The sequence below is a fragment of the Octopus sinensis genome, linkage group LG8, assembly GCF_006345805.1.
Source record: "Octopus sinensis linkage group LG8, ASM634580v1, whole genome shotgun sequence".
NCBI classification, from domain to species: domain Eukaryota; kingdom Metazoa; phylum Mollusca; class Cephalopoda; order Octopoda; family Octopodidae; genus Octopus; species Octopus sinensis.
In genome coordinates this window covers 87234341-87251483 of record NC_043004.1, presented here as the reverse complement: position 1 = coordinate 87251483, position 17143 = coordinate 87234341, and the positions used below count along the sequence as shown (strand labels likewise).

The 17143-nt window shown below is 34.0% G+C and overlaps 1 protein-coding gene across 9 annotated transcripts in view; it reads right to left on the bottom strand.

The window, feature by feature from the left end:
* Positions 1 to 17143, bottom strand: part of LOC115215217 (ras-related protein Rab-3) — a 309114-nt gene that overhangs the window by 13489 nt on the left and 278482 nt on the right. For all 9 annotated transcript variants that reach the window (XM_029784430.2, XM_029784429.2, XM_029784432.2 and 6 more), the window contains one exon: positions 12319 to 12437. In XM_029784430.2, coding sequence (XP_029640290.1) covers positions 12319 to 12437 — 119 coding nt within the window. The remainder of the gene's footprint in view (positions 1 to 12318; positions 12438 to 17143) is intronic.

Here is a 17143-nt window from a genome sequence, read left to right as displayed (position 1 = left end):
TGACTCCATTAAGATCAGCTAACCAACATTCTTGGTAGAAATGATGATGTAGATATAAGTGGATATATACACTACAGAACTAACTACCTTCATAATCTCCAAATGCATATTGCTGCCAAACACTTCTATTCCGACCATACTGATGGTGACAAGATCTCCATCCATACAAGTTATATTCAATATTATTTATGTATATTTGTGTCTAATTGCATTTTCAGTAATGTTTGTATCCTGTCTATTTTAACACAGTAGCTACAGTGAAAAGACTGAAACAAAGTCAGAGAAATGTCATTGCTATTGGAAACAAATGATGTCTCTGTATTTGCTTCAAGTGGAAGGTAAGAAGTATGTGTGAGAGTGATATGTTAGTTGAAAATGAGACATGGACACTGAATATGGAAGATCTGAAGTTGCAAGAAGGAAATAATTTGAGTACGATTTGATCGATGCATTAAGTTATCTCACATAAAAGGCAGAATATAAATGAGAAGCTGGTATTAAAGATATTAGTTGATGTATGCAGGAGAATCTCTAATGATATAGGTATGTGTGACTAGAAGACAAATACTAGCTGGAATATCTTTATGTGGTGATAGTAGAAGATACCTGTTGTTAATGAAAACATAGAATGAAGTGAAGTCAGGTCATTTGAAACTGGGCCTTAGATAGGAGTTAATGCACAGGCATGTGGGTTATGCTATGCATAGAGGGTTATAAAAACAGATTTTGAATAAGGAGATACTAGTTGCTCTATGTTTTCTTGGAAGTCTACTGCTTCAGTTAAGGGACTAATGAAAGAGAATCTAAAACCCATACAGAGAATACTTATGTGTGTGACCAACTCTTATTTAATGAGGAATCCTGGAAATTTGTGGTTTACTAAGCTCATAAAAGTAGAAGATCCAGAATGATGACACAGACTGAGATAATAATGCTGAAATATATTCCAATAATTGAATGTTCTGAACTTCATGCTATTTTCCACTTAGATACAAAGCTAGACTCTCATTGCACATGGATCATTTTAATCGCATGTGAAAGGAGAAAGACATCAGCAATAATAGATCTTTTATAATGTTGTTATCATTTTCGTCAGTGTCATTGATACCACCATTTAATGTCTGTGGCCCATGCTAGCATAGGTTGGGCAATTCGGCAGGATCTGACAAGCCTGAGGGTTGTGTTGGTCTCCAGTATCTGCTTTAGCAAGATTTCTAGATCTGGACACTATTCCTAATGTCAGTCCCTTTATAGAGTATCTGGATGCTTTTTTGGTGGTACAATGTTACTTCCTCATATTGAGGGAGGTAGCATTATACCAGGTGTAGAGAGTCTAAAGTAGGAAAGAGGAACAGGAACAGGTCTCTTGTTGTAGAGAAGATACACGGATACTTCAGCAGGAAAGCAAGAAAGGATGGTGGAAATAAAATATCAGGGTGTACCCTTACCTAGCTAAAATAAACTGAATAAAAGACAACTGCAAAGTATATCACTAATGGACAATGAGTTTGTATTTATTCTATTAATTATAAATACTTTATCAATATCCCTTTACACAAGAAAGAATTCACATAAAGGTTTCTTTCATCTGCCAAAACAATATAAAATGTTGATCATAGAATGAAAGGTACACAGTCATAAAGGACTATAAGAATCCATACAGATGATGGAGATGGTGATGATGTTTTCACCCAACTCTTACATAAATCTGTGTAAAGATACTAATAGTCATGAAATAAACCTTACATACTGACATGGAAAACAAATTATTAATTTAATAAAGGATTACTTCACTAACTCAAAGTGTTCAAAATATTACATAGACCATTCTAAGAATGCTCCACATTTCAATAATAATAAAAATAATTCTTTCTAATTTTGGTATAAAGCTAGAAATTTTGAAAGAAGGAGGCCAGCAGATTATGCCATTCTCAGTTCCTGACTAGTTTATCAACTGTGAAAGGATGAAAGCAAAGTTGACCTAAGCCTAACTTTTTTTTTATGTTTGTTCCATCTCGAGCCATGCCTGGCTCATAAGGGCCGGTTTCCTGGTTTCTTGGCATATAGGTTCCCCACCTGGATGGGACACCGGTCCATCGCAGAGCTGCAAGATGCAGGAGGAAAGAGTGAGAGAAAGTTATGGCGAAAGAGTCAGCAGAAGTTTCGCCATTACCTTCTGCTGGAGCCGTGTGGAGCTTAGGTGTTTCACTCATAAACACATACATCGCCTGGTCTGAGATTCGAACCGGCGATCCCTCGACCACGAGTTCGCTGCTCTAACCACTAGGCCATGTGCCTCCACAACTCTAACTTAGAACATGAAGAGCCTGCTCAGTAGCATAATTGGTAACATGGTCATGTGGTAAGTGTATATTTAATACACTTGAAGTCCAGTTAGCAAGCCTCTTGTTTTAAAGATGGCAATGCTAGGGCTTGGCCATGATCCACTGGCTGGCACCAGTAAAAGAGTATTCATTGAATTTTTCCCGTAGGCATAAAGCAAAAAATTTTGGGGGAAAGAGCAGTTGATTAAACTAACCATTATTTTATCTTGGAAGAATGAAAGGTAAAGTCAACTCTGTTAAGATTTGAACTCAAAACGTGAAAGGATAAAATTAAGTAGATATAATAATAATAATGATACTTTCTACTAAAGGCACAAGGCTTGAAATTTTTGGGGAAGGGACAAGTTGACTACATTGACCCCAGTGTTTCACTGGTACTTAATTTTTTGACCCTGAAAGTATGTGAGGCACAGTCAACCTTGGCAGAATTTGAACTCAGAATGTAGTGGCAGACAAAATACCACCAAGTATTTCGCCTGGTATGCTAACAACTCTGCCTGCTTGCTGCCTTAATAATAATAATAATAATAATAATAACAACAACCATTTTTAAAATTGATGTAATTCCATAAATTTTTGAGGAAAGAATAAATAAGCAATTATATCAAATCTAGTTGGTATAACTATTAACTGGTACTTTATTTTATTAAACTTCAGAATGACGAAAGGCAGAGTTGACTTGGACAGGATTTGAACTCAGAATGGAAAGAGATGTAACTAATAATACAATGTACTTTGACCAACACTTTACTGATTCTGCCAGCAAATTGCTCTACTAATATAAATAACATCAATCATAATAATTCTTTCTTATAAGTACAGGGCCAATGCTTTTGAAGAGAGAAGGGTTAGTTGATACCATCAATCCCAGTACTAGGCTAGTATTGTATTTTATTGATTCTGAAGGGATGAAAGACAAAGTTGACCTTGAGAATATTTGAACTCAGAATGTAAAGGGACATAACTAGACACTTCCACTGCTTTACTGACTTCGCCAACATACTGCTCTACACATGTCAATAATAATAATAATGATGATGATGATGATAATAATAATAAATGCCCTGATGCAGTACCAAGCACTGGCTCTCATGGCTTCTGATTTTAACTGATTGGAAGTGTTATCATGTACATTGTTTTGTCTTGGTATAAAAGAAGGGCTACAGTAAATATTCTGCTCAAAACCACAAATTTGCCTGTCAGTTGTTTGACCTTAACCAGCTGAGTATGTCCCTTGGTGGTTGACAATATGTGCATCTCTAATCATGAGCAGAAGTAGTAAGGGAGCAGCATAACCATGTGCTGAGAGGAATTCTTTGGGGTTTGGATAATTTACCTTTGGAAACATGGGTGTTTTGTTCAACATCCTTAAACAACCCTTATTCAGTGACCTTTTGAGCAGGAAGGGTTACTCGACCAGAAGAAAATTCTAGCTGGGCCCCACCTGCAAGGTCATGCACTGTTTATCTTGATATGAGATCACCATGTCGCACACATATGGTTGTGACGCATGTGCCTGGTGTACCCTCATCAGATGGGTAGTCATGATGGGTATACTGGGCTTTGTATATTTTACCCTGGTGTCACTTTGATGGCATGCACTGCTCTCTCACTCAATAATAATAATAATAATAATAGTTTTAAATTTTGGCACAAGGCCTGCAAGTTAAAGGAGGGGGTTAAGTCAATTATGTCGATCCCAGTGGTCAGCTGGTACTTATTTTTATCAACCCTAAAAGGATGGAAGGCAAAGTCAATCTCAGTGGAATTTGAACTCAAAACATTAGGTTGGATGAAATAATGCAAACCATTTTGCCCAGTGTGCTAATGATTTTGCAAGCTCACTACCTTAATAATAATAATAATAATAATAATAATGATAGTAATAGTAGTAGTAGTAGTAGTAGTAGTAGTAGTAGTAATAATACAATAATGATAATTCTAATTTTTGCACAAAACCTGCAGTTTTAATGGGGGAGGCCATGTCGATTACATTGACTCGTACTCTATTTTATTGACCCTGAAGGGATATAAGGAAAAGCTGACCTTGGAGGGATTTGAATGCAGAACATTAAGAGCCAATAGGAATACTGCTAAGCATTTTGTTGAACATGTTTACAATTCTACCAGTACATCATGATGATGATGGTGATGATGATAAACTACATGTTAAAGTGTATCTCATAAAATTTAGAACTCATTTTTTTTTTGACCACTTAAAATAAATTTAAAAAAAAACTTGGTAAAGTAAAGGTTTGAACCAGGATTAGATCCTATTATTGACATTCCTAAAGTAGCACTTGCAACAAACTATACTGCTACCAAACATACATACCAAGAGATGAGGGGGCAGGGTTCTTTGTTTTAAAGGCAACAGAAGATTATCAACAGAAAAAAACAGCAGTAATAATAATAAATTATTTGAATAACAATGATGCAGAGAGACAGAAAGGGAGAGAGAGAGTGAGTGAGGATGGAAACTATCCTAGTAGTTTTCAGCTTAATTGATTAATGATGAAGTGTACAAAATGATAAGTAGGAAACAACAAAATGGCTACCTAAATTTTTTTTCTCTCTCTCTCTCTCTCTCTTCAGTATAGAAAATCAATAGAACAGTAGAAGTGTCACATGACAAAGCAGTAGTTGGAGTCAAGCAGCTGGTGAGCTTTGTTTTTCCCCCCCTTTTTTATTTATTTTATCAATTCATGTTATTGTTGGCTTTATTATTATTATTATTATTATTATTATCATTATTATTATTATTATTACTTTATATTATGTAGATTAGCATCAGGGAAGAAAATAAGTACAGTTAAAGTGGACAGGTACCGATTTTCTAGAGCAATCGATACTGTGATGGAAGTAAGGAAGATATGGATATTGGTTGCAGTAGAAATTCAGTCCAAACCCATTTTATAATCACCTTTTCTTTCTCTCTCTCTCTCTCTCAGTGTTTGTTATGTTAGTTAGTGTAGGCGTATGTAAGTGGGTGTATGTTTGTTTGTGTAGGTAGGTGGGTGTCTGTTAGTATAATGTGATGTGAACATGTGTGCGAGTGTGTATGTGTGTGTGTGTGTGTGTGTGTGAAGTAAGCCAAGTAACCAAACTGCCCAGTTGTTGAGGAGATTCTGCAGCAATGTAGCAGTGGTTTTCTTTGAACAGAACGCTTGTTAGAAATATTGATTTTCAGAATGTCATGACAAGTAGCAGTAGTGATGCTTATAGCTGCACACAAGCAACAAAGTGTAGAGAAAGTGAACACTAGATTGTTGCATTCAAAGGAGCACATTAACAATTTCAATAGCTGTCAGGAGAGTGCCAAGGCAAGCTTTTCTTAATAATCTATATTGTAGTTTGAGTATTAGCCATTTTATTTAATTACCAACACCTCATGAGGATTAATTCTAAATATAACAAAAATCTTTTAAATTTGTAATGACATTGAACTTATTCAGAAAACAATAACATCAACACAAAACATTATTACAAATGAAAAATTTTGTGGGTGTTTAGCACCAAGTCAGGCCTGGTCAGCCAGACCTATGACCAAATATGCTCCAGACATGACCATTCCATCACATTTTTAGATATGGTGTTTCTAGGATGACATTGTCTTATGTTCCCTTCTGTCTATTTCTAACAGGTTAAGCAATCATGTAGTAGTTCTTCCAAATGAAATTAGTAGACTGCGGAGAAACCACTTATGAAAATATATGTGGTTTTTTAATATTGTTAATGCCAAATTTCATTACTATTTACCCATACGCACACACACACACAAATATATACATGCACATACATATATACATGTACATACACACATACATGTGTGTGGGTGTGTGTGTGTGTGTGTGTGTGTGTATATATATATATATATATATGACAGATAAATAAAAATAGACATAGATAAATAGATAGATAGATAGATAGAGGCAAAGAACATGAGATAATATAAGGGTAGATTTAATATCTCATAAAAATATTAACTATTTTTCACAATTATTTCCTTAATTATTTCTAGCAACCAGAATATATGCAAAATGAAAACAATAAATTCTGTCTAGAAGAAAGATTAACCAAAATATCAGCACAAGTTATATATATAGTTACTGCAATGGTTTTATGCTGATATGTCTACTCCCCATCCCACACTTTGATTTCCCTTAAACTTATCAGGACATGCTGCTTCAGAAGATAACCCTATAGAAATTAGCTTATTCTCAGACAGTGAAACAGAAGCAACATTTATACCTAGTAACCATAGATAGCCACTCTGCTTGTCAAATGCACCTCCACTTTTTTTTATCATGACAAATATGACCAGCCACTATTATTCTAGTCATCTCAATCTGCCTGTCGACTGTAAGCTGTTACCCTACACTTCTAGGAATTCCTTCTCCCCAAACAAACTCATCAACCTACCATATGCTAGCCACATCTGTGAGCACCTTTAAAAGCATTATGGAGAGATGTAGCTCCCTAACCAGTCAAGCAAATCCAGTCTACTTTGAGTTTCCTTCCACACAGCAAACTAATACATTCTGAATAAAATTCACCAGTCAAGTGTAAACACGAAGAAGCCTTATCTTCCTTTTCATACCTCCATACTGCAAACATCCATAGCAAATTCATAAAAGGATATGAGCCAAACTGAAGGTAACCTGACAAAGGGAGCAGTAACTTGGAATGAAATTTGGCATGAGGGAAATGACAACTTCACACAAGTACAATAAGTCTGAATAAAAAGAGACACAACATAGAAGGTGTACTTTAGTTCTGATAAACAACTTGTAGTGTTGGTGGCAATTAAAATGCACCCAGTCCATGCTGTAAAGTGGTTGAAGATAGGATGGGCACCCAACCAATAAAATCATATACAAATCCTGCCATTCACAAATACAATGGTAAACCGTAATTGCATGTACAGGACTAACACTTACCATGTTAGTGCTACTCATATTAGTGGGTAGTCTGGTACCTGGCTATGGGTGGAACCCTTTGTCTGTCATCAAATGATCACATTGACTCTCTTTCTAAACAGATACAGAAAACAGACATCAAGCAACCCACCCAACACAGGAAATCTCTTTTTCCTATCAGGTACAATAGTTTAGAAGTGTCACCATTAACACTGGCATGAGATCTGGAGAAATTGTAAAGATGCTGGAGTTGGTGAGTAGATATGTGATGTTCACAAATGGGAAGAAGGAAAGGAGCCTCAGTTAGACTTCTTACAAACAAACAAACAATGCTGGCATGAATTCTTCTGGGTAGGTAACAGACCAGTAGGAACATTATCAGTAGAGAAATAAATAAAGTAATTGAGCCAGTCAGGGTATATGACAGAATAATTAGATTAAGATTTAATTGTTCTTTCACATGTTCAGCAGTCAGGACTAACAAGTGAACCAAAAAAAAGGGAGTTCCATGAGGCCCACTTGCAAACTACATTGATAATGAAAAATGGCACTAACCTTGTTAATATAGCTTGTAACCTTAATGTATATGTTGGGAAACATCATGAAGCTATGGATATGGTACAAGAAATGACAGACTATCAAGGGTTTTGGAGTTTTGAGGTGCAATATCACTTTCTGGTAATCAACCAACCACATCATCACCTACCAAATAAACTCTATACTCACCAGGAAATGGAATAGGGAATTGTGTGTGAAGAATGTACAACTCAGCATTGACTAATGATCAGGGTAAAAGATAGAGGGAATCATGGACACAGAAGGTATGGCAGGTGAAAGAACCCTCAACTAGACATAGGTCCAAAGAAGCACTTGTCAATACATAAAATGAGAAGGAGGAGGAAATACAGATTTACAAAACAGGACAGTTGGCAGTTTCAATATGACAACCTGCTGAGAAAAGTTCCAGCCAGATGGCAGGTGACATGGTAGTAGAATAGTATGATAGACAGGGCTTTAAAAGCTGAAAGATGAAGAAAAAAAGGAGAGCAAGGAACAAAGTAGCAAAATAAAAAAAAAACTAGGTGTCAGGTACATAGGTTTATCCATGTCTGATTTTGGAAATTTGTGTCAAGTGTCATATGTGTTCTTCACCATTATTTTGTTACACACACACACACACCACACACACACACACTCAGGGTGGAGGCATATAGCCTAGTGGTTCAGGTATTCAGCTTATGATCATAAAGTCCTGGGTTCAATTTCTGAACCAAGAGTTGTGTGGCATCCTTGAGCAAGACACTTTATTTCATATTATTCCAGTCTATTCAATAGTAATGAGTACCAGCTGGATGGTAACACTTGAAGCATCGTTAATTGTAGGTCTGCTTAATGAAGATTGATCTGAGACTAAAACACAGCTCATATACAAAATCTATAATAGGAAACTAGAATAGGAAGAAACATCTTTAGTATAAAAACCACTCTGTGATTTATATAACAATTTTTGATTTAATTTGTGCTGTATCTTGGAAGGGTCATTATGCCAATAAAACACATGCACTGGTTGTTTTCCTCAAGTATGCATTAAGAAGTTTTTCTATTTAATCATGTTCCTGTGGTTGCATCTTTTCATCTTAGGCCAGCTATCAACTGACATTCTGCTGGATTAGGAAGGTATACTATCCCTCTGTTCATAACATGTTTAATTTTTGTAGGGTGTTTGTGATCTCTGTGCCAAATTCTTGTACCTCACAATGTTGAATCTCCCAACATACAACAAAATCTGTTTTCAACACATGATTTCACACCAAGAATCTTGAAAACTAAGTACAAAAATGAAACATTTAAATTGTACTTTCTCAAAACTGCAAAATGTATGAAAGGGCACATAAGTAAAGACCACTGTCAATTAAATAACTATTAAAAACTAAAGTATTTCATATCTTAAAGCATTAAATTCAAATAATTTGTAAGAGGAGCCTTATTGGAAACAAGATCTTTGAAAGGTTAGTAACCAAACAAAACTAAGTCATTTGGAAAACAAGTATTGAATGTGAATTATAATTTAAAGAACAGTTGAAGATGATAAAGTTTAAACAAAAATGAAGGAGGCATAGCATAATCTACACCTTGCCAAAGATCTCTTGGATCACATGGACAACAAGTATAAGACTGATTAGGTTTAACATGGTACTTGAAATCTTAAAGGTTTGAATTTTACATAAAACACATGGGAGGTAATGTTTAACAGCAACATCTAAATACTGATCTAAGCACTTTATAGTAGTTTCATCCATCATGATTCAGAGTTCAAATTGCACTGTGGTCAATTCTCCTATTAATCTCTCCAGATTAAAGAAATGAGTTGATTAAGTGATAATACAAGACAAAAGTTGACATTGTGCCTCAGTAAGAATCTAATAGCTATAAAATCCTTTTTCTTTAGTAATAAAATATGATAAATGATGAATCCTGTCAAATATACCACATTGAAAATAACTTCATAATTTTTGGCTTAGGCTCCAAGGGAAAAGAATGCAGTACCTTTTTGTGACACCTTAATTTTTGAGGCAAGTGTAGATTTTTAGACTTACTTTTGTATCTCAGGTGTGCTTTTGAAAAGACTTCACCTAAAGAGTTTCTCCATGGTTATTTATGATACATAACATAATACATATAATTATAAAAATCTTAAAAATACAACTACTAGTCAAGAAATATATTTTAGAACAAAAACTTACCTTAATTAAGAATATTTCATATATTTTAGTCACAATTATCTTTTATAAAAAAAAAAAAAGTGTATTCAATGAGACATGTTTAATTTCAGAGGGATTACTTAAATCGAAACATGACTCCTTCAAGAAAAGTCCTGGGTTCCTGAAAGTACCAGAAGCACAATCTGCTGCTTGATAGTGTCCTGGATATCATCAGTGATAGAAGGTCACTACCAAATTTTATCTTTAGTACCAACATACATTAGGATATCTTCTTGAAGGCTCTGCCTCATTATCATCAATGTAAAGCTCAATACACCATCTCCTTTTCCTCCCCTCACCCCAGATGACAGCTGGTTGGGCTGCAATGTAGGTTTTTCTTGAGACAATTCTTGTGATTTTGAACAGTGATACTAGCTCCTGTCAATATTCCCATTATCTCATCCCCACTCAGAAATACCATCACCTCCTCTACTTATCAGTCATCCCCAGGGATCACAATTAGGTTTTCTGATAATTTGTTGATCTTATAAAGATTAACAAATGATTCACTGGTTTTAGATCTATGCTTCCAGGAATTCTTCAGGTCAAGTGATTTCTGACTGACAGATGTGTTTGGTTCCTTGTCAGATGCAACAGACCCTCCCTGCTCTTTACATTCACAAAAACTCATTGGCCTTCACCTTCTTTTCCACATTCTCTTCTGTTTCCGTTTGTTACTCCATGTCATCTCTATAGCATTTTAGTTCTTGAGGACACTCAGTCTCATTGACATGCTTAGCAATGAACAATATGAAGAGGATCAAAGATTACCTTATCTTTGATCCTTTTCACACTGAACAGTCAGTCTGGATGTTGGAGCTTACAGGGAAGCAAGATAACTGAACTTGGTCAAGTACCTCCCAAAATTTTTAGTGTTACTAGGTAAGTTCTTCTGTTGGTTAGCAACAGTGTATGGAGAGAGCTGCTGTGGAATAATTGCTTTAATATTCTCACTTGCATTGATTCTACACCTCTTGCAGCCTAGAGACACATCTCTCCCAAAAGAAGGTAATTGAAACCATTTTGTCCTTCATTTTCACATGTATCCACTCTAAATGATATTTAATAATTATGTCTAACTTTTTATCAGAAGGGTCACTGCAGAATTTAGGAAGGATAGCAACCAGCAAATTCTTGTTTGCTCTCTCAGTACAGTTGAGGAAAAGCATTGTCACTGTGTACATAAAATTAGAAGGAACTTTGAACCCTGATATTATGAAATCATTCTTAAGGTAAATCTTATATGCTTAAATATTTCTTAGTAAACAATTGTACTTTTCAGATCTTTTAATTAAATTTATAACTTTATATCATAAATAATCCATTCAGAAAAATCATTTTTAGAGGAAGTCTTTACTCAAAGCAAACCTGAGAAATGAGAAAAAATTTAAAAATCAACTCTTTTCACAAAAATTTAGGTATGGCAATACAAAAGGGTACTGCACATCATTTTCTTGGAGCCCAAACCAAAAGTTTTGTCATTTCATGACAAAATAGAATGCAAAATACTCAGCCCTAAGAAAAAAAAATAATAAATGGGACCTAAGTCTTAATTTTGCTCAACAGTTAGGAGCTTAATTTCGTTTAATTACTTATCACATCTTATGGTCAATTAGTGTACTGACCAATAAGATATCTTTAAAATATCTCAAGATGTTTGGAAGCTAAGATTTCATTTCATTTTATGTTTTTAATTTGGCTGACAGACTTAATCTGTTGTCCAGTTTAACACCATCACCTGGTCCTTAGGAGTCTTTCGTGGAGCCCACTCTGCTGTAAGCATTTGGGTCAGGTCTCTGATTTAAGGATACCTTCCTCCCTCTCACCAGTATTTAAGGCCCTGGACAGGGTTATGAGTATAGTCCACCCACCTTGACTGAACATTGAAATATAAACTCCTAAACATGTTGCATAAATATAATAAAAGTGGATTAATTACTAATTAGTGAACAGAGATGAAATGCTGTATTATAGGTGTAATATAAAATATGAGTAATGCTAATGTTTTCACTGGAATATCTTTTAGAAAGACATTCGATTCTATTGACTTCAGTTTATCCATTTGAAGAATTATTTTATTCTTCTAAGATAATTACCTGCAACATCAGATCTAAAGGAAATTTACCACTCATTCATTTAATGGCATAATAAAAATGGTTGAAGCACCACTAGCTCAGAGGTTTAAAGAAAGGACTGACTGCTTAATACAAGATCTTGTGGTATTTTTTAAAAATATAGACTTTTTTATAAGTTATGCAATAAAATGAAACAAAAGAAATATTTGGTACACACCAGTCTTGCACAGCATTGAAGGATTCTTCATTTGTGACATCATACATTAATATAAATCCCATAGCCCCTCTGTAATATGCTGTTGTAATAGTTCGGTATCGTTCTTGGCCAGCTGTGTCCTGTAATGACAAAAAGTAAATAGATAGTTTCTTTTCAGTTATTCCATTGACAAAACACAACTTTGCAATTAACATATTATCAATTTGGTCTCAAATGTATTTCTAAGTCATTTTGTTAAATACAGTAAGTACAAAAAATGTAAGAAGGTTGCAGTAAAGGAAGTAAGAGAATATGATGATCAAAGCCAGTGCTCATCTCTTTATCCTTCATTTTTTTAAATGTTTTCTCTTCCAGTTCACAGCAATTCAACTTGAATATTAACCTCAACCAGCTATCCTGATTTCTCAGTTTACAAAGGCCAAAACAGCCCCATGATTATCGTTCTCAGACTAAACATTTAAAGCACTTCATCTTATCCACATAGTGAACCTTTTGAATAAAAAGCAAGGCAAAATCTTCACCACTTATTTACTTTCCAGGCTTGTTATAAGATTCACTGGAGATCTTTAGAAAATACCATGTCAACCCATCCTAGGGAATTATCTATAAGTGTCTGAAGGTGAAACATCTCTTGTTGGTAGCTGAAATTTCATTTTGCACAGTCTTTTAAAACCAAACTCTAAGCCTGTCACATCATCACAACTGTTCAGATATACGCTATGGCTTTTTAAAGAAATAATTTAATTATGACTAGACAATTTAAAAGAAAAAAAGTAAAAAAGAGACAAAATTACGTTAGCAATTGGGTAATGTTATGAAGGCTTACAAGATTATGCCAGAGTTTAGAAAGGATAGCTACTTTAATAATTTAAAAGTTTAAAAGTTCTGTTTCCTTAATTTTGTCTAATTTAAGTCAAATACTTGGAAGAATTCTTTTTTCCTTATGCATAAATTATAATTTAGGCACATTTCTTAAATTAAAACAATTATTTCTGTTGGATTTGTTTGCATTTTACACACAAGAAAATAGAGAAAAAAACAAAAGAGCATTTTGTATTATTGTATATTATTTTGTAGTGTCCAATATAATTATCATCATAATATCTTACTATCATAATGTATATATTGAAATGAAAGCTATTTAGTTCATAAGTGTTTTCAAGTTACCCATATTATGGCATCACAGTTTCCAAGTCTTTTAGCCTGATTGTCCTGTAAGGGTTACAGGATGATCAGGTTAATTAGACAAACTAATCATTTTTATGCCAGAAAGATGAAAAGGCCAATTTATTTAAGAAGATACAGAATTTTCAATGCTTTCTGAAATTCAAATACTTGAAATAGAATTTTAAATAATACCACTAAGTCTTTTTAAATTTGATCATTAAGTTTTAAAGAGTTAATACCTCTATTATGATAATGTATTATAGTGCAAGTTATAAACATTATGATGATATATAGCCAAGGTTACCCATGAAAATGACTGGTAGTCTTAGTTATTAATGCTAGTAAATAATTCTTTTATTCAAGTGACACAGTAGTCCTGCCACACACACACACACACACATATATATATAATGACTGAACAGACTCCAATGAGGCTGGTGCTGTTTTGTATGAGCAAGACATATGTAGTAAAACTGATAAAAAGAGTATGGTGAATTTGCTGCAAGGAGTGGAAATTAAACATTTCAAACGCAGTACTTCTTCAAGGAAAAGCTGAAAGGAAAGAAATTAAAGAGAGAAAGCAGAGTTTTACAAAAAAAAAAAACAAAAAAAAACTGGCTGCAACTGATAAGGAACACATGACCATGTGAGGTTCATATGCAAAGAAGTGGAAGGAGAAACAGTGTAAGAAGGAAGAAGGAAAGAGGTTGAGAGCGAGAAGAAGGGAAAAAATGAGGTGAGATGGGAATTAAGGTTAAGAAAGGGTTTTAGGAATTAAGAGGAAGTGTAAGAGTAGAAGGAAAACTGTCCATTTAAACCTGTTGGTGACATGGTGCTAAGTTTGAATATGAAACGTTCCCTCTGTTTCTTTGAGAATGTAGGTACCTGGTGCACAGTGATGTGGCACACTGATAAGTGAAAGATGGAATGGCCTGGTGGCAACAGGTTGGCTACGCATACATAGTAGCAGGCACCAAATATGCTCCTGAAAGAGATCTACAAGGCACCAGGCCATTTCTTCAATGTAAAGGGCACCATAAAGTTTGCATATGATGCAATATATAAGGTTAGACAATGTGTAACAAGGTTCTGAACAATATGATGTTGTCTTAGGTCCAGTGATGGTTGTAGTATGGTTAACGCATTTAATACAAATGTTTCTCATAGATATGTAAGAAAACCCTTACATAACACTACCATCTACATTTATATATATATATGTTTGAGCTGTGAAGGCGGCAAGCTGGTAGAATTGTTAGCGCGCTGGGTGAAATGCTTAACAGTATTTTGTCTGCCGCTACATTCTAAGTTCAAATTCCGCCTAGGTCGACTTTGCCTTTCATCCTTTCAGAGTCGATTAAATAAGTACCAGTTACGCACTGGGGTCGATGTAATCAACTTAGTCCCTTTGTCTGTCCTCGTTTGTCCCCTCTATGTTTAGCCACTTGTGGGCAATAAAGAATTATATATATATATATATATATGCACGTGTGTGTATATGTGTGTGTGTGTATATATATATATATATATATATATATATATATATATAAAATACTTTATAACATACTGGGTATATGATATATAACAAAAATCAGAAAGCTACGTTGTTGAAAAATCCATGTCACTACTTAGTTGTTCAGCCCGAGATAGCCCTGATCTAGCAAACTTATGGTTAAATATATTTCAACCATGAACAACCCATAATAAACTTTGAGTAATAAATAACTTCCTTGTTTGAAAAAAGATATGACATTCTTAGTCAAAGCTATTCAACCTTTTTGATACCACATTTTAATCAGAAAACACTGCATAAATGTTTTATTAATTAAAATATGAACTGACAAATTAGAGGGATTTAGTAAAATATCCGTCATTATTAAGCTGATGTTTGGGACGTAACTTAACAAAAGGATCTTGCATAAAACTTTGATGGAAAGTCATCGTTTAAAGATGGATATTTTTGTATTAGAACCAGAAGTAGTCTCAGGAAGGTTGGTATCAAAATTGTTAAGAAAATTCAGGAAATTTAAATTTTAATTGCCATGGGGCATTTACGATATTTTTCATAAAAATTATCAAGAAATATTAATTTGATATGATGGGACAAGGCTACAAATTTGTATAGAATAGATATAGTAAATTGACCTTGCTATCAGTTTTCATGATCCTAGAGAGAGATAAATGCAAAGCTTGTTCCATAAGTATCTCAACTCAGAACATAAAGGAAAAAAATTAAATATTGCAAGGTATTTAGTCCAATGACTACTGTTTCTTCAGACTTGATAGTCTGTGAGCCTGAAATAACATTTGATCAGCTACCAGTGAAATGAATTAGCAATCTGTTAAAATGACTATGCAACAATATTTTCAACCAGAATTTAGGTAGATGTGAGAATTTTTCTATTTCAAGGAAGAGTATGCATAAATTAAGAGTATGTCTAAAAACTAATGGTAATGATTATGTGTTTATGGATGTTATTGTTAGGACTGATGGTCTGAGAAGGGAAGAAAATCTTTCCTAACACTTGTTTATATACAATCATCGAGAGAGAAGGTGAGCCATTGAGAAGGTCATGAAGAGCAAACAAAAGGACTTTGACCAACAAACAACTGATTGACTGTTTAACCAGTGCATTAAATAAATGATCAATTAGTTAGATATTTAACCAATTGACTAACAATACAGAAGTGATATTGAGCAGTGTGTTATTATTATTGGTGTAATAACCCTTCCAAGATACAAGATTTGTTTCAACACACAAATTCATAACAAGAATCTTGCAAACTAAATGTAAAAATGAAGTATAATATAAAAGTTTTAAATTGTTAATTTGGAGTCAGGTCATCATGAAGAATTCTTAGTTTAAAAAATAATTTAGGATGCAAAATTGCTCTCCTTAATTAGGTAGAGGATTCATGATGTAAGGTCAGTCAATGAAAATTGCTGATCAGGTACAGGTGCTAACTTCATTTAACAAACAGAAAGCGAATTTATGCCTCTGAAGAGCAGCCAGCATCTAGCTGTTGAAATTAATAATATTTTTGAATTCATCTACATAATAAATTAGATTTATTAGTTTTCAATATTTAAAAAATAATTTAGGGTATTTAAGTTATTTTTACCAGAAAGAATGCATAATTTCTTTTACGTGATTTTTGAAATATAAAAAAAAAAAAAATCAAAGCAAAAATAAAGTCTTATAAAATGTAAAGATAAACATTACTACAGATGTTGATTTGCTGCAAGTTTTACTCACTGGATTTTGTTCATGAAAACATCCCAAAATGATAAATTACTTGACAATTTTTCAGTATTCCAGCTACTTACAGCAGTAACCTATACCTACTGATGGTAGATATTTTACAGTTAAGTGAATTGGTGGTCATTAACAATAAAGAATTATTTAAGCACAGCTGGTTTCATAAAAATGTTTAATCTTCAGTTGTTAGGAAATAACTATCTTCCAAACCATAAAAGCCTCAAGATCCCATCTTTACCTTTTGCTTTAGAGTGCTAAACAGAGGAGAGTCAAACCATCCACTGAATAAGAGTGCTAGTTTATCATATAACATTCTTGGATGATTTGGTACCTATTCCTGATACCTAAGAATGTAAAACTGAATGTTCTGCTTTAAACATACAATGATATGCCTGCAG